The 19,432-nt window shown below is 41.9% G+C and overlaps 1 protein-coding gene across 1 annotated transcript; it reads right to left on the minus strand.

Annotated features, from left to right (window-relative positions):
* Window positions 1-8,168: 8,168 nt before the first annotated feature.
* On the minus strand, window positions 8,169-9,209 carry LOC136492951 (ribosome-inactivating protein-like). The gene has a single exon (XM_066488975.1). The coding sequence runs from the start codon at window positions 9,084-9,086 to the stop codon at window positions 8,328-8,330; it is 759 nt and encodes a 252-aa protein (XP_066345072.1). The 5' UTR covers window positions 9,087-9,209; the 3' UTR covers window positions 8,169-8,327.
* Window positions 9,210-19,432: the final 10,223 nt, after the last annotated feature.

Genomic DNA, 19,432 nt, shown 5'->3' on the forward strand with positions numbered 1-19,432 from the left:
TTTGTGTGCGATGTGCAACTGTTTACGTCAAAATTTGAAAAGAAGAATTGCATGAACTCGAAAGATCTCAAGATCATGTCATCAAGGAATCGATTACATGAGAGTCGATATCAGCTGATTCGAATGCAGCACTAGAATCGCCTCTCTTCAGATAACACCAGCAGATAACGATAAAAGCTATTGTCAGCGTCAGGAAAAACATATTAGACTCTACAAAAACGAAAAGATTAGGGTCCAAGTTATCTTAAATTAGGAATGTTTTCTTTTATGCCAAAGATTGTGATGAGTCGTGCTTAAGTAGGATTCATGCGTAGGTTCCGGGTATAAATATTAGACCCCGGCTATTGTAAACAACACACAATTAATCAAATACATGTTGCTTACTTTTTCGGCTTCGGCCACCCCTTAGGAGTAGGAGTAGAGTAGATCTCGACGAGTTCTTCAGCGAGCAGGGCTGCATCGGTCCGGCAGACCTCTAGCTTGTCTGTAAGTACCGTCATGGCTTATACTTATGTTCGTACGGCTGCATTGATCCGGTCGACCTCCACTGCGACTCTGGTATAAGCTAGTTATCGACTCTTGTCTAGTTTAAGTACGGCTGCATCGATTCGGTCGACCTCCACTGCTCGAATTAGATTAAGGTCAAGTTATCGGCTATACCTAAGAATGACAATCTTTGATAGATTTATTAAGTTACCGATCTTGTTAATGTTTTTCATTGTCATTAATCTGCAGCAACATCAATCTGCCCGGTCAAGATCGATTTAGATCGGCCTCATATCCTTTCCGTCGTTCGTTTTGTTACAACATGATATTGTCTACCTTGAGCGACGGTTTATGTTTCATCGGCTGTTTTACTTCGATCTTGATCGTGCATAGTACGCGGTTAAGGCATAAATAATCTTGGAGAGGTTTGCTGGTTAGTCAAATCTGGTCTACGGTTCATTATTATGGCTGTAACGATTCGGTCGATCCCCACTGATAACACTGTAGATTGGAGGATGCTAGTAGACTTATTCTTGATTAGGCGCGACCTTAATTGTTTGCTATGTCTGCATCGGCTAAATAGCCGATCGCTTGTGCAGCTAACGCCTATAGGATGTTTACATGATTCTGTCGAACGTGAATAGATATGTTTACTTTAAAGGTCTAATTTGTTGTCTTTATCACGGCTGCATCGATCTGGTCGAACCCCACTGTTAGAGATAGCAGGTTAGATCTGATAAGTTCATAGGTCTATCCACAGTGAAATAGTCGATTGTTCACACGTTGTAGTCCTCTTCAGCAGAATCGGCTATTTTAGCCGATTCATCCGAGCCTTCACGTATAGCATGTCTTTCGGAAAGCCTGTCGAAGTGTAGATGGTTTTATGGATTCTTCGGTTTTAGTTTGTTATTATCATCATAGCTGCCATCGATCCGGTCGAACCTCACTATTAATGGTAACAGGTTAGATTCAGAGCGTCTGTAGATCCGTTTATATTATATAGTCGATTTGTTCACGTGCTTTATCCTTTATCGTTAGATTCATCGGCTCAATGATTTATACTGGTAATATCCACCTAGCTGATGATCTCATTTATATATACGTGTACTGTATCTATCAACATAAAATCAATTGCTATCCATGAACTTTACAATCTGTAACAGCCGATTTCTGTGCGTATCGACTATTTCATAACTCTTCCCGTATGGCTGCTCCCGAAGTGGCACACTTGGAATTGTCTAGGCACAGATCGGCATGTTCCACATTAAATTACTGATAAACTTTCTCTTCTTATCAATTGCTGAGTCAAATTGACTGGCACGTCTCGGAAGGAATACGCAGAATCAATTATCCCTGCGTTGAAGTCAGGCGGATCTCCAGCTCCATCAAGCAAACTCTTCCGGCTTGCTGTGCCGACACGACACGTTTTCGTGCTGACAGCAACGGACCAAACAATAGCCATGATATGAACGGAGCTGAGGACGAATCTGTTTTGTGTGTGTGAGCAATCTCTATCAGACTGCAGCACGGGGGCAGGAGGTAAGGCAGAATCTGATGCCATGGCTCAAGAACAGCCTGTAGGTGCTAGCTCCTGCTTCAGAAGATTAGGCAGAATCTGATGCTATAGCTCAAAAACAACCTCTGCTGCCGGTTGGTCTGGATATATATATTTTTTACATATGATGGGTCTGAAGAATATGTCCGTGTCCTTTTATGTTTTCCATATTATTTTTCTTAGCCACGCCTTACATGACCTAGTGCGGAAGATACGTCAGCTGCTTTCATTTTCAAGGAAAAACAATGTAGATGTAGAGACTTTGGTTAAGTTGGAGGCAGGCAAAGCTTCCGTTGGTAGTTCAACAAGGTGAGACTATTCTGAAAAAGGAAAGTCCATCTAGCTTATTTCTCATACATGGAAACAGAGAAATTTCCATAAAACACATATTTATTCATTTTGACACATATTTCAAGAAAACATACATTCCTTCTCGGAAGGATCTTCTTTTATCTGATGAAGATAGGACAGAGCTGAGCTTTTCTTTGTGCTGTTACCTCTTTCTGTTCTTTCCAATATGTGTACTATTAGTATAACCACCCATTCTTTTTTGTTATTAGCCTCGTGTTAACTCTTTTGCTGTTTCTTTATCAGCATCTTAAACTTCTCCTGGCATCGTCAAAGACCCTGCGATAGTCGTTGTAGCAGCTTTGGAAACTCTTGTTGCGTTGGTGAAAATAAATCCTCCAAAGTTGCATATGAATGGAGAGTTAATCAGCTCTATAATCATCCATCTTCTATCATTGGCCCAAGGATAATGGGGCAGCAAGGAGGAAGGCCCAGGCATATATTCTTGTGTTGTGGCAAATGAAGGAAACCAGCAGGCCTGGAGGCTGTCCTTGTTCCCAGTAGACTTGGAGAACAAATATGGTGGCACACAGCATCGTATTGGTTCAACTCTTCAATTTCAGTATAGGCCTCGTTTAGATTGCAAAAGAAATAAACCCGATGAATAGTACCATTTTCGTCTTATTTAATAAATATTGTCCAATCGTGGACCAACTAGGCTCAAAAGATTCATCTCGTGATTTCCAACTAAACTGTATAATTAGTTATTTTTTTTACCTACATTTAATACTCCATGCAAGCGGCTAAAAATTGATGTGATAGAGAGAGAGTGAAAAAACTTGGATGGCATCTAAACAAGGCCATAGTTTCAGATCCATAGATCATTACTGGGTCTAAATTTGGCATCAATGCTGGAATTGGGTCCAGCAGAGGGCAATCGACAGTGACGGAGCCTACCTATCACTGCCGGCTCCAAACCCAATGAAATCCTGATATCGCTGCAGGGTGTACTCATTGGTCCTGTTCGACTCGATGAATTTTGGCCGAAACTGGCTGAAAAACAATGTTCTGGATGAATTATTGCGAGAAAAAAATACTGTTCTGGTTGAAAAAAGAAGCCGAACAAGCCAGATATGGGGTAAACCGAACGGGGCCATTACCTAGTAATAATATGATGCGTGTCACTTTTAGGTTATGTGTAGCACCCGGTTTTAAGAACAAAATTAGATACGCATCATATATGAGCCCAAGAAGTCAAATCTCTCGTATAGCTATAAATAAGGGTAATAACGAAAGACAATGATCAAAATATAACGTACTTAGTATAAAGAATGCAACCTGAGAGCATAGACAGTGGAAGACAACTCCGATCTTCAGGTGAAGACTCCAATTTCACGGGGACAACTGACTGGTTGATCACAAGCCTAATTTCCTCCAAACTCTAGCAATCCGGTACCCATCCGAGATTTTTATCCAAATATTTAAAAAATATAAAGCAAGCGTAAATACATGTTGTACTCAACAAATATAACATGGGGTTCATGAGGCCCAAAAGACTAACACTAGTTTAACTACGATTATCTTTTAATGGTCATAATTTTAGCACAGGAGTAGCAACAAGTTCATCACAAGCCCATAAACACATTATCAGGCAAACATGAATAATAAATAGCATAAACAATAATCATTAGTGAGCATCTTCATCATCAGTATCATCCGTGTTCATCATCATTAACCATTAATGATCATCTATTCCATAAGGGTTCAAGGCTGCTCGTGACCGTAAGCACGACTGATATACCAGTTTTACACTCTGCAGAGGTTGTACACTTTCACTGTGAATCATGATTTACCCTTTCGTCCGAGGTAGCTAATCTCTTGACCCACTTCCAGGGAAGGTCGGCAGGGTTCACTATAAAGCCTTTCAAAGGTTCGTCTAACAAGTTAGGGCCACTAGGTTTCTGTGGCCTACGAATGTAGGGCTCCCCTTCCGACAGGCACAATAACTCGCAGCCTATACACTGACGGACAGATGCCGCACTATATCCAACCCGGAACACACCCTCTTACGCCATAAAGGTAACCACTAACAAGCTAGAAAAGGTCCTCATACTGAGCTAAAGCCAGAGCTATATAGCCCTCACAGTTGTACTGTAAGTCCCGGATGATCACTTACAGATAAGTCCTTAGGGAGAGAAATCTAGAGCATCATAAAACAGCCTAATGCTCTAGTCCCTTTGTTTCATGTTACTAAAAAACATCTTTTAAACGTTTATTGCATATACCATTAGTCAAGTTACAAGATCATGTCTTTAGTTGAGCACTAGCATCATACTATCCAATACAATACCCCATAGGTATCAAGGCACAAGGTACAAAGTACTAGAAAATTCCTTAGTGGACAGTCAAGGTAAACACATAGCAGTATGAATTAAATGATTAAATGTGTATAAGGACAATAAGAAAGATCACATGCTATACTTGACTTAAACTTAGATTCCTTCTTCCAATCCAAATCTTCAAAGATCTGCTTTTGGATTCACCACGTATAACTCACCGACTGGACAAGATCATAAAGCACCACATAAGCATCCATGCAATCATACACTGAAGCAAACAATAGATCTAAATTAGAACAGTACACCAAGCATAAAATCAAGATGAAAAGTTTGTAAAGCGAATCTACGTCTCGCTACGAACACACAGACGTGAAAAACACGCTAATCGGAGCTACGGTGAACAAGATACAACTACCGAAAGGCTTGCTTTTATAAAAGAGAACCATAGGCTTTATTAATTTTAACTATATAAAATAATACATAAGATATTTCAGAGAAATACCTAGGTTGAATTAGGTCAAACTTATATTTGGTTTTGAAAACTAAAGTGGAATTTATCATATTTTATTTATAAATCTCGTTGCATAATCATTATTCATGTTAGGATTTAAACCATGAAATTCCAGAACTCTTGACATGTAAAACATTGATACTAATGTGTAGTTGTCGTTGCAATAAATCTAGCACAACGTGAACGGGTCAATTTGGAGCTAAAACGTAGAAGATATGAATTAAACAAGATTTTCCTTTAGTAAAATAATAGATTAAATATAACCTTGAATTTTAAAAGTTGAAAACCTACTTAACAGTAGTATGAACATGTAGATTATGAAATTACGAACCTAACGCAAGTTGAACGGGTCAAATCAGAGTTAAAACGGAGATTTTATGACTAAAACAAATCTAGTGGCAAAACTGTAAATTGCTGAAAACATATCTTGAATCTAATCCGAAAGAAACTACGTTTTTAGAAGAAGAAAACATATTGCGGGAATACGTCATGGACTGCGGATTAATTTGTCCAAAAATAGTGGGCTCTTATGCAAAAATAGCCGCCTGAAAGGGTACGGGCTCATCTGAGCCTTTGAATTAGGAGCAGACGGTTGAGATCAGATGGGAAAAGAGAGAGGGGAAGCCGGCCACCGGTCGGAACAATGGCTAGGGCAGGGTCACGGCAGCGCCATGGCTGGACCTCACCGGCGTTAACCAAAACGATGATTTTCGGGCGCGGTTGCTTCAACGAAGGACTTGGGGAGGTGGAGAAGAGAACGGCGAGCTCACCTAGCTGCTTCCCACAGAGGAGTGCGGGTCTGTGGTGGCGTGGAGAGGATGGAGGCAGCGTGCGGCTTGGCGGGGCGACGACGAACGGTGACTCAGGGCTAGCTCTAGGCGAGGAGGTGCGAGATAGGGCACGTGGTAGGCGGCACGGCGCGGGGGCTCGCTATTTATGGGACGAAGGAACTTGCGGCGCAAGGCAACGACGGAGGACGGGGGCAGCGTGGACTCCTAAGCGGCGGCGGCGGCGGAGTCCAGGCGAAACACGAGCTGGAGAAGGGGGACGGAGCTGACAGGCGGGCCCAGGTTGGCAGCGGGCCAAGCAGAGAAAGGAGAGGCGCGGGCGCGGCCTGGGATGGCTTGCTGGGCTGCAAAGCTGGGCCGCTGCGGGACTAGGCCGACGTGAGAAACGGGCCACGTGGATGGAGCTGGGACGGGCAGCGGGAAGGGAAGCCGAGCTGGGCCAGCGGAAGAAAAAGAGAGGGATGAGAAGGAGCAGTGGGCCAGGAGGGAGAAGGAAATGGAGAGCTGGGCCAGCTCAACAGAGAGAAGAAGCAGGCCGACAGCAGACTTTGGGCTGAATAGGAGGGGAGAGTAATGAAAAATACTTTTCCAAATTTTCTTTTCTATTTTTCTTTTTCATTTTCAAACAAAATTCAAATATGAACCAAATGCAAATTCAAATAGAGTTTTGAATATACTTTTCAATTCTAAAAGTGAGCAAATTTTAGTAAGTTTTCAAAAATAATTTTTACACTTGTTTTTTAATTCTTTTATTTTCTATTTTTCTTTTATTTTACTTCAAAGCCATTTTTAATTTATTTCCAAAAACTTTTTGAACCATTTTAAATTTTCAATCAAAACCACTCAATCAAATAAATCAAATGCAAGGGCATGTATGCTCAAACATGTTGCTACCTTATGATGAATTTTAATTTCAGGATTTTTTTTCTATATTTCATGAGGACAAAATTCAGAAATAAATCATTTTAAACCTATTTTCAAAAGAGGCAAATTTTAGGGTGTTACATTATACCTCTGCCCGGTAATGAGATCATGAGCATCAATGTCGGGTCATTACCCCATCTAGTAGTTGATAAGTAGAAATAGACGCCAAATTCAGTTAGAGTGTTAGAAAGCCTAATTCACCAACCCCTCCACCTCCCCTCTTAGGAGTCATGGATCATGTACCAAGAAAAAGTTTGAGATCAATCCTATAATTAACATGGCATCAGGTTTTGTCTGAAGCTCTCCTTTTTCAGCTGGTATATGTGTGTTACCAGTTGAGATGAATTTGAATGTATATAGGTTGGCTAGGGAAAATGATCTATCTGCTGCCAAGTATCATGAGTTAATGGTTGACAATATCAACGAGGTGACTGACAAACAAAAAGAATCAAAGCTCTAAAGTACATCGAGAGAGACAAAGCTCATGTTGCCCGGGCTTACAATAAGAATTAAAAAAACAAATGATTCCAAGTTGTAGATCAGGTGTGGAAGACTATATTCTACTACTTGGGACAAAGAGTAATATGTTTAGTACATGGTCTCCAAGTTGAGAGGGTCCATATAAAGTGATCAAATCAGTGTTTATAGGAATTCTTATATGCTTCAGGGGTTGCAAGGTGCTCGTCTCTCAAAAGCAATTAACATGATGTATTTGAAAAATATTTTCCAAATGTTTGGCAAGAGGCTTTAGTGTTATCCAACTGATACATATATCACCCCTACAACAAAAACGACTTATGTATACATCGCTCTTAGAATTAAAAAAAAAGCATTGGACATGACATCATTGATATTTCTGTCATGTGTTTTTAAGCTCACATATACTTTCCTTAAAAACAGAGGCATTTGTTGATAGTAAAATATGATGGGGGAGATGATGAATTAAATTTTGGACGAAGGAATTAATTCAAATCAAATTGGACAAAACAAGTAAAACCGGCCCAGTACGATATGGGCTGCCACTGTGCACATGCTGATTTTGACTGATGGCTAGTCGAGCGTCTGGAACTGGCCTAGGCTAGTTTTAAAACCGGCCTGAGCTGGTTGGTTTTAAACCCTATTCCATACATTATATATCAGAGGATCATGGTTGATTTAGGTATTCCATACATAATCTATCAAAAAATCAATCTACCCTATTCTTCAACCACAAGTTCTCCATATATTGAGGTTGTGGCGTATGTCAAATATTAGAGCAAGGCATAATAACATGCGAATTGCTGATGGTGAAACATCTTATTCGATAACACAAAGTCGTAGATTTTGATAGCATAACATAGGAGTGAAATGGGAACCCTGCATCAGCAAGGCATATATATATGAAACCACTGATGGAGCAGAAAGTCCATCATTTATGGAGGAAGTGCTAGCCAGTTTCATCCTTTGACGAGCGCCACGATCCTGGCTGCGTCATTTCTGTCCTTGACGCCAATCTTCTCGAGATCGGGGAACTTGGCCTTGGGGTCGACGGTCCATGTGAGCACCGCCTTGGAGATCCTATCCCATTTATTCACCTGCTTTCCATCCAGCTCGGTTATCTTGGCCGCCATGTTGTTGAACTCCTTGTCCACCGTGCCGTACACCGTGTGGAACCGCACCCCCTCGCACACCATGATCACCAGCTTCGCGAGCATGGCCTTGGGCACGGCGTACGGGTCGCCCTGAGCGCCGCCCAGCATCTGCTCCTCCGATGCCGTGGTGGTGGCGCCATGTTTCGCCAGGACATCGACGGCGGCGGCCATCTGGGCGCGGCCCAGCGTGACGGTCTCCAGCCCCTTCTGGCCAACGAGGTCCTGGTACCGGCCGCCGAAGCCGAGCCACCTGGAGCCGCCGATGAGCTGGGTGCCGTGCTCGTTGTTGAACTCCCACCACACCCCAGCCGTGGTCTTGAAGCCGACGAGGTACAGGTTGTCGACGCGCACGGCGAGCGTGAGGGAGCTGGTCGGGTTGCGGAGGACGACGTGGAACCACAGCCTGGGGACCGTCTGCTCCGGCGGCAGCACAGGCTCGACGATGTTGGGACGCCGGTCGTCGCAGTGTTTGATCACGTTTTGCCGTACTATGCGGATGAAGTCGCCGTAGTTGTCTTTCGGCACGATGAAGGAATCCGTGAATTCTGGTGTTGGTCCCGCCATTGATCGAATTGTCTTCTTTGCTCTATATATAAGAGCTAGTTCCAGCTAGTTGGAAAGATGGCTGATGGTGGCGCCGAGAGTGTGCTGGATGGTGGATTGTGAGTAGTGTTGCTTGATTGTGGATTGTGTGATACAGGCATATATATAGTAGGAGACATGGGTACGTATGTAATTTCCTGAAACACAATCAGTGTGATCTCAAGCATCATTGATGGCATTCTAATTTTTTGTCATTAATTCCTAATCAATACTCAAACCAATTAGACCAATCTAAGTGGAGTGTTTCGTATATAGAATGCAATGAAATGTGGATGGAACAAGTCACCCTCAAGGCCTCAATACATAGTCTCATTCTTTTATTTTATTATAGACATTTAATTTCATCACTCATAAGTTAGAAACCAAGTAAGAGAGCTCCATCTTTATGAAAATCACTTCTCTTTTTTTTAAAAAAAGACATTGTCATTCCATAAAAAAAAAGACATTGTCATTCCATAAAAATTGACTAGCACGCCTTCGGTCCGCAACAGTGGAGCTGGCCATTATATTGTTTCCTAGATCATGTGGCCTCTTGAATTTGCACAGCTTATCTCTATATAAATTAGCTCCACGAAGAATATGCTTGGTCGTACAACGGATGATAATAGCCGACGGAGGAAAACTCAATCTGATCCCAACACAACCATCGGCTTAATGTGTTGAGTGATTTGACACCTGCACACATACGACTTTTGTAGACGCCTGCATGTACAGCTTCCAACCTTGCTCGCATCTAGTCCGCAATGGGTTTAATTTAATAAAGAATCCATATCCGACTCCACTAAATAAACAAATTATATTTGCTTCTAGAGCCGCACAAAAGCTAGTCTTCAAACATCCTTAGGTGCATGAACACTCTGGTCCAGAAGACTAGCTGGCCGGAATATTTATTATATCTTGGAGTAGAACAAAAGCTATCATGGTGTCATCAGCATTAAGACTAGCCGCAGCAAAAGCTATCAGAATTAAGATACTTCTAGTAGAACATGGTGTCATCAGCGGGCTGGCCGGAATATTTTATTATATCTTGTATGATAGCAAAGGCTCCAGATGTCGATTCACTGGAAACAGCTTCTTAACCTAGAACCAAGTATTCGGCGATGAGGACGACGGGGAAGCTGATCGGCAAGGACTTTTGAATTCTATTAAGCATAAGAGAAAAAGGAGGCAAGATGACGTGGTTGGACATGGTCCGTCAATGAAGTGCGTCGTCAGAAGTTCCCTACCTCCATCGGCTCATCATTAATTTCATGGGCCCTCGTTTATGTGGTGATCAGACATCAAGCTGACAGATTTGTTGAAACCGATGGAGTTATTTTTACAACCAGATACACTGCCGATAGAAGTTGTTTTCATCGGCTGGACGACAAGGGACAAGCCGATAACATGCATAGCTACAGAAGCTTATGGGGTCTTTACTATAAATGACCAAGAGTCAAAGTGCTACACCACTGCTACATATGCGTGTTCGAGATGTACTAGTCAAGATGCCTATCAGCTATATTTCATCAACAAGGATTCGGCCAGGAGAGGTGATGAAAAGAAAATACAGAATTATTCCACACTTGGTCGATGACCTTCCGATGGATGATTATGCCGGTATCTTTCTGGAGCCATCAGTTTCAAGACATCGAGCTGATCTCCTGATTAGAAATCAGATCTACAGAGATCGGCCGAACTGATGTGATCGTAATATTTTAAGCAAGAGAAGTGATTTATGAAGGCCATTTGATCAAGAGTATTACAAAGCCGATAGAAAATTCGGCCAGCTACAAATTAGTGTATTATAAGCAACTTAAGTATGCGTTGAAAGGAGTTCAGTATATATTATCTGAGTACAATGCAAAGCCGATGAATACAACATTGATCGGTGCAAATTCTACAAAGAAAGTATACATCGGCTAGACAAAAGTACAGGATCAGGACGGCTATATAAAGAGAGCCGACATATTATTTGTCCAGGAAAAATCTGCAACTCGTGGTCCTTTGAATAAATTTCTTGTCGAACGGCTTCAAGTTGTTTCATCAGCTCGGCCCCCTTCAACTTCAACTATTGTTGTCCAGGACTTGCTTGGCATCATTCGCATGCATCAAAGACTTCATATTATTGTTGACCTTCAATATAAAGATAAAGGTCCAGGAGCAACACGTTAAGTCGGCCATCAGAAAAAGATCAGATCAATAATTATTATAATTCTGGCATACAGGAGATCGACTGTTCTAAAGTAGAATCGGATGCTAACCTTGATGGTTCAACGCCTTGTCCTCCAAGCCGATTACTTTCCAATGGATCAGTTTGATGGCCGATATCGTCAGGACAAGCTCAAAAAGGATCCAAGTCTAACTCTTGTACCTACTGCAAGAAGGAAATCAATAAAAGCCAGGCCGGCCAGAAGTTCCAAACATACATATCATGAGATAGAGAAGGAAAAGATTACTTCTGATCGGCTTAGCATCTTGGGGAATAACTTGATGGCCCACTGAAGCCGATGATGCAATGGGTAAGGCAATCGGCTAATTGATATTTGGAGGAATCTCCATCCATCGGCTCCTCTTGAAGGATTCATGCAGCAGATGAAAATATAATAAAGAATTATTTGAGTCAGCTCAGATTGAAGGAATCAACAACTCTGATATAGAGCCCATGATATCCGTCGACAATAGGAGGCTGATATTAGCATTTGTTCAGCCATCTGTCAAGGCGTTATTCATCAAAGCCGATTTCTTCAATTGTTCTCTAGTTATTGTCTGCTGGAAGGTCCAAGCTTTATTTTGGCCGATTTTAACCGGTTCATTCGGCTAATAGTGATGTGGCGTCGCGCGTCAGGAAGACGTCAAACACCAAGCCCATGAAAGGCCACTACGTGTATGTCAGCAGTAGAGCTCGTGCATGGTCTAGTGCTGGAATCACCGACAACGATCTGTTCATCGTCACTGCTCGTGTTAGTGGCATCACCACCACTATCATCGTCCTGCTGACTGCGATCGTCCTCAACCGCATCGGCAGGCAGCTGCTGATTCTGACGAACTCATGTGGTATGGTCATTGCAATCTCAATTTTCCCGACTGATTCATAATTCAGCGGTTCACATGGAGAGAAATCAAAGGCAGATTAAGCAGAAAGCCGATGAGGCCAGTCTATCAGCTCCTATTAATATGACTTTGTCTCTTCCTGCAGGATTCAAGACTCAATCTGACGACGGAAGTGAAAAAGCGATAGGCACAGAAAGATCGCTCTAAATGGAAGACGACATAGTAACATATTTTTCAATAACAGAAAAAAATCATGAGAGGTTGCGTCAGAAACACAAAAAAGCTGGCAACCTGACAGCTGATAGGGGACCATCGGCTGAATAATTTTCAAGCGGTAAATATTCCCGGTTCTCAAATTTATGGCGAAGAGGGATTTATCTTGAGCCGGGAATTATTATTAAATAAGATGCAAGAGTGAACACCTCATATTTGCTACGTGCCTCTGTTGAGCGCTCTTCTACGTGTGGCACTATATATTGCTCGGGAGAAGATCAAAAGAGTTGTCCGCTTGGTTGTTGCAAGCTGCTGGAAGTCAGCCAAGGATGACTTATATTGCCGCATGCTAGAAAAAAAGGACGGAGGCCTGGCATGGAGGAGAAAATATCCAGCAACATGAAAAGGGTGTACACAGGAAGCAACCAGGAACCATCACGTATGCAATCAAGGAAAAAGTCAATGTTCATGCTTCCAAATATAGCCAATAGTCCAAGTCAACAAAGACATCGGCTCCGAGTATTGAAGTGTAGTGGAGCTTTTGAGACGTCGGCTTCGGATGCAAAAAGAGGCGATGGTGAACCTTGTGTATGCAACTCCAGGCCATGTGTTGCTATTATGACGGTGTAAGACTAATGGCAGCCACGACAAGCTATTGTGGGGCAAGGTCAAGGAACTAGTGGCCAACGGCGATGACAAGGAACTGATGCTGGCAAACAAGGTTGTTGTAAGCTCTAGTTTAGGTTTTGGTGAATTGATGAAACCCTAAGTGTTAACCTAGTTTATCAAGTGATCATGAGATAGGTAGCACATTACAAGTGGTGAAGCAAATGAAGATCATGACATGATGTTGGTAATGCCATGGTGACGATCAAGTGCTTGGACTTGAAAAGAAGAAAGAGAAAAACAAAAGGCTCAAGGCAAAGGTATAAATGGTAGGTGCTATTTTGTTTTGGTGATCAAGACACTTAGAGAGTGTGATCACATTTAAGTTCGATAGTCATACTATTAAGAGGGGTGAAACTCGTATCAAAATGCGGTTATCAAAGTGCCACTAGATGCTCTAACTCATTGCATATGTATTTAGGATCTAGTGGAGTGCTAACACCCTTGAAAACATTTATGAAAATATGCTAACACGTCTGCACAAGGTGATACACTTGGTGGTTGGCACATTTGAACAAGGGTTAGGAACTCCACCGGCGCCCTAGACAGAAAAGATGAAGGTCACTGTAAGTGACCGGACGCTGGTCTCGGTAGGACCAGCGCGTCCGGTCAGATGAAGCAGCAAAGACGCTGGCGTCGATCTCTGACCGGACACTGGGTCACTTAGTGACCGGATACTAGAGGATTGTGTCCGGTCCTGCTGACGTGGCAGTGCACAGAGGAGACACCGAGTGACCAGACAATGGGTGAGTCCGGTCGAGCATGACCGGACGCGTCCGGTCGTGAAAAATCGTTTCTGGATGCTTACTGGAAACGACTGGACGCTGAGGTCCAGCGTCCGGTCACTTCGCAGCAGCGCGTCCGATCATCACTTGACCATTGGGATCGGACGCTCAGCATTTGAAGAGAGGGGACATGTGGCACGCATCACGTGACCGGACGCTGAGGTCTAGCGTTCGGTCGATATGATCGGAGCATCCGATCACCCCGTGTTGTGCCCAGTGAAGGGGTACAACGGCTCTATTTCGTGGGGGCTTCTATTTAAGCCCTATGGCCGGCTCAAGCTCACTCTCTTGGCCATTTGCATTGACATAGCAACCTTGTGAGCTTAGCCAAAGCCCTCCCACTCATCTCCATCATAGATTCAACATCTTTGTGAGATTGGGAGAGAATCCAAGTGCATTGCTTGAGTGTTTGCATCTAGAGGCACTTGGTGTTCGTGTTTCGCTGCGGGATTCGCTTGTTACTCTTGGTGGTTGCCGGCACCTAGATGGCTTGGAGCAGCGAGGATCATCGAGCGGAGGGTGGTGATTGTCTCCGGCTCCGATCGTGGTGATTGTGAGGGGTTCTTGACCTTTCCCCGGCGGAGAGCCAAAAGGTACTCTAGTGGATTGCTCGTGGCTTGTGTGATCCTTATCTTGTGTTGGTTGTGAGGCATCCTATTGAGGGTTTGGCGTGTGATGCCAATTAGCGCGTGAACCTCTAAGTGAGTGAATCACCACAACGAGGACTAGCTTGCCGGCAAGCAAGTGAACCTCGATAAAAAATCATTGTGTTCATCATTTGATTCCGAGGTGATTGGTCTTCATTGATATTGATTCTTGTGATTGATTGGTTCACTCCTCGATATAGCGGTATAACTATCTTACTCTCTCCCTTTACATTATCGCAAACTAGTTACCAAGCTCTTTAGTGTAGCTAGTTGTGAGATCTTATTAGTTTGGTTAGTGTAGCTCTTTAGTTAGTCTTTGAGAGCACACTAACTTAGTGTAGTGTCATAGCTATTGTGTGGATAGAAACTATATAAACTAGAATTATGGTAGGTGGCTTGCATTTTTAGTAGGCTAGCGCAACACTTGCTTCGCCTCATAATTGTCTAATCGGTTTGTTAAGTGTTGTTGTAGAAATTTTTATTAGGCTATTCAACCCCCTCTAGCCATTAGGACCTTTTAGCTATGGACATCCTCCTCTACATTGAATATATTCTCTCCTGGAGGCATAGCCAATGGATGAGCAAAGGACGTGGAAGAGTCTAGACCATAACACAATAAATGCTACTCATTATTGTCCACACGGAGTCTCGTTGATATGGCAAGTGACCTCAGCTGCGCCGTGTCCATTGCATCCATGTCCTTTTTGGAGCAGTGCAGCAGCATCAACATCAGCAGACTATTTGATTCAACCACCACGGTGGCCAAGCTCATCGGCCGATCCTCGACATTTACCGCGGCGCCCTTCAGACGGCTTAGCATGAAGCCCCACGCCGACATGATCAACCGCTGTTCCATTGGCGACAAGATAGGAGCTGGCGAAAAATAGGGTCTCTAAGCTTGTGCTTGGCAAGGACATGTCCGACGATAACAAAGGTGTCTGCACTACCATGATGTACCTACAGCACGCTCAGCGGCCAACGCAGAAGCCTCTTGGCCAGCCCTGACCTTTGTTACAGTTTATGGCTTCGGCAAGCGATTTTTTTCGCAGTGCTCTCTCTCTCTCTCTCTGTGTTCTCAACTTGATCTGATTGTGGGACTTCTAAAACTCACAATCGCCTTATTAAAAGTCAAAAGCAACAAATGAAAGATTGCTCGCAATCAGCTTAGAATTGGAAGATCAGGGCATCAAGCCGGTAGAGCCCTTTATGTAGTGCATGTAAGTCAGATTTCCATGCATATATATACATGATGTACGTGGGCACAAAAAGGATGAATCAGATCTTGAAAGTACGTGTGGTCATGCCATATCATATGTTTGATTGGGAACACAAAGATCATAAGGCCGACAAAGTCTAGCTGATATATGCATACTAGGAGAAAGTTCGAGCAAAGGCATTTATCGGTTCAAAGCGGAGGTACGCATATTCTTTTATTTCTTGCTTTTTTTGTCACTTGTGAACAGTCTATCATAGGAAAAGCATGTTATCTAAGTAGTTGATGAATGAGATATGGTATGATGAATGAAACCTTGCTTCTTTTTGCAAAGTACTTGGGAAATTTTCTTATAAAAATTCAGAATCAATAGCTTGTCTCCTCAATGATGTTGAATTTCCTACCAGAGCCATATATTAGTCTCATTAAAAACCTTTCACATAAGCTGCTTGCTCTTTGTTGAGTTTTGTCAAGTCTTGTTGACCCCTGTTGGGAGATTTATCATGCTCCTAAGATCAAAATCACGTACACGCCACATATATGTGCTGCTTCTATACTAGAAGTACGCAAAAACATGTTTTCATCCACCTCAAAATATTCTGTTCCTACACTGGGAGAAGACAAAAATATGTTTGCTAGGTTTTATCAGAATAAATGCTCCAAGTTCCTGATAATATTTCTCTCAAAAGTTACTGTAAAAAAAGACATGGGCTATGCAAAATATAAAAGATGGACACAAAAGAGGTCCAAAGTAAAAAGGAGAAAAAAGAAAAAGAAATAAAAATAAAGATAACCCATGTTCTCGCAAAAAATATTCCAGAAGAGAGAAATATATTTCAGAGAGCATATAAGAATTAGGTTAGCCACTAAATATTCCACACACATACACATCTTGATCTAAGAAATTTACACTTCTCTCCTTGGATCCAAGTTTTGACGTTACGATATGCAAGGTAAGTATGCTACATACTTTGTCCCTACCCAAACTCCACATAAGCTTTTTAGAAGTAGGGTAAATAGAGGCGAAATAATGTGTTGGTGAGGAACTATGCATATTGAGTGATCTGAGAGAATCATTTCGGGAGCAAAGTTATGTTTTTATTTAAAAATCTTTCAAAAAAACCCAAGTTTTCTAAGTAGAAAAAGTGAGGATGACTGGATTCTAATCCCTTCTATTCTTCAACCACCCAAGATGCCGTGATAGACACTTCAAAGTTCACATATATAGGTGAAGCCTGGAATAAGGTAATATTGCTACCAGTGAATTCTTCAGCTCCTTACCAGTGATTTGATAGCCGATTATAGTTATAAACTCAAGGACCAGCTCTTAATCGGCTAAAGTAGATGAACAGTCAACCCAAGTAAGTCATTAAAGCCAAGTAATGCAATCAGATGTCGTTGACTCGGGAAAGGAGATTATTGGATCAAAATAGTTAGAAGCATGAAAACTCATACTTCGAACTAGGGGGCCTGTGTTTACATCAAAATTTGATAAGCTTATCCTGGAAAGGAAGAGATCGGCCAATTATATCAAAAACAAGAAAGTTTATTAATTAAGGGATATTTATGAGCCGGCTAGGAAATATTATTTAATAAATTTGATAGAGACATGACATCCAGGGGCATATCAGGATGAAAGAAATAAGGACACGTATCAAATAAGGAAGCTTCATCAGCAAGGATTCTGCATAAGGAAAATTAGAGTCCATGTATCTTGATATTTCTTTTTGTTATCTAGTCATGTTCGTTTAGGACTCTTATCAGCCCATGGTATAAATATAAACCCCCGGCTATTGTAGCATATCACACATCAATTAAAATTAGTCTCTACTTTTTTGGCTTCACGTCAACCCTTTAGGAGTAGGAGTAATGTAGCTTTTCAGGTGAGTTCTTCAACAAGCAGGGTTGCATCGATCCGGTCGATCTCCGGCTTGTCTGTAAGCACCGTCATGGCTTATACTTTTGTTTGTAAGGCTGCATCGGTCTGGCCAACCTCTTACGAGCTCTGGGATAAGTTAGTTATCGATCTTTATCTAGTTTAAGTATGGCTGCATCAGTTAAGCTCAACCTCCACTGCTCGAATTAGATTAAGGTCAAGTTATCGGCTCTACCTAAAGGTGGCATCCTTCGTGTAGATTCATTAAGTTACCGATCTTGATGATGTTCTTATTGTCATTAGTTTCAGCAATATCAACCTGTCCGATCGAGATCGATCTAGATCGGCATCACATCCGTTTAGTCCATCGTTTATTTTGCTATATTGTGATAATTTTTACTTCAAACGATGAATTTTATTTTATCGGCCGTTCTACTTCAATCTTGATCATGCATAGTACGCGGTCAAGGCATGTTTGATCTTGAGTAGGTTTACTAGCTAGTTGAATCTGGTCTATAGCTTGCTATTATGGCTGTAACGATCCGGTCGATCCCCACTGTTAGCACTTTAAATCAGAGTATGCTAGTTGGTAGATTTGCTTTTGGCTAGGCATGACCTTGGCTGTTTGCTATGCCTGCATCGGCTAAATAGCCGATCGCCAGTATTTTAACGCTTATAGTATGTTTTCATGATTCTGTTAAATGTGAATAGGTCTGTTTACTTCGAAGGTTTAATCTGTTGTCTTTATTATGGCTGTCGTCGATCCGGTCGAACCCCACTGTTAAAGATAATATGTTAGTTTTGATGAGTTTATAAATCTGTTCATATTAAATAGTCGATTGTTCACATGTTATAATCATTTTTCTACCTGAATCGGCTATTTTAGCCGATTCGTCTGTGCTTTCACACATATAGCATGTTTTTTATGAACCTGTCAATATATAGATGATTTTACAGATTCTTTGGCTTTAGTTTGTTATCATTATCATAGTTATATTGATCCGATGGAATCTCACTGTTGATGGTAACAGATTAGATTCAGAGCGTTTGTAGATTCATTTTACTAGACAGTCGATTTGTTCGCATGTTATATCCTTTCTCGTTAAACTTATCGGCTAAATGCTTTTACATTGGTTATATCCATCTGCTGATGATGTTATTTATATCTGGGTGCATGGCATTCGTTACTGTAAAATCAATCACGACCCGTGAGCTTTATAATCCTTAACAGCCGATTTCTTCTTGTATCGGCTATTTAGTCGATTTTTCTGTCTGGCTGCTCCCGAAGCGGCACACTTGGAACTGTCTGGGCAAAAACGACATGTTCTACCTTAAATTACTGATAAACTTTCTCTCCTTGTCAATTGCAGGTCAAATTGACTGGCACGCCTTCGGGAATTCGCAGGGTCGGCTGGTCCTGCGTTAAAGTCAAGCGGATCTCCGGGCTCATCCCAAACAGATCCTTCCGGCTTGCTGCGTGTCGACGCATTTTTACGCCGACACCTAGTAAATACAAATACAAATGAAACTGTGATGAAGAAACACCACCTTTGCCAAGAATTTATACTTTCAAGATGATGCTCCATGCATCTAGGTTTATAACATTTTGAATTCAAAAAATCCGTTGAACAAGTTTTGTCACGATGATGCTCCATCTGGGTTTACTAAGCTTTCAAGATAAATATTAAACTTAAACATAAATATTCAACTTGTGTCGAATATCTTTACTGCTAATTTAATAATTTCATGAAACATTACTGACCAAAACAAGAAATGGATAGTCCTACTATTACTAATTAGTCTCACATTAATCCTCACAAGATGAACAAAAAAAAAGATAAATTACCATCAGATGTGGTCTTCTATTTGGTGAA

Source organism: Miscanthus floridulus, chromosome 11 (assembly GCF_019320115.1).
Source record: "Miscanthus floridulus cultivar M001 chromosome 11, ASM1932011v1, whole genome shotgun sequence".
NCBI classification, from domain to species: domain Eukaryota; kingdom Viridiplantae; phylum Streptophyta; class Magnoliopsida; order Poales; family Poaceae; genus Miscanthus; species Miscanthus floridulus.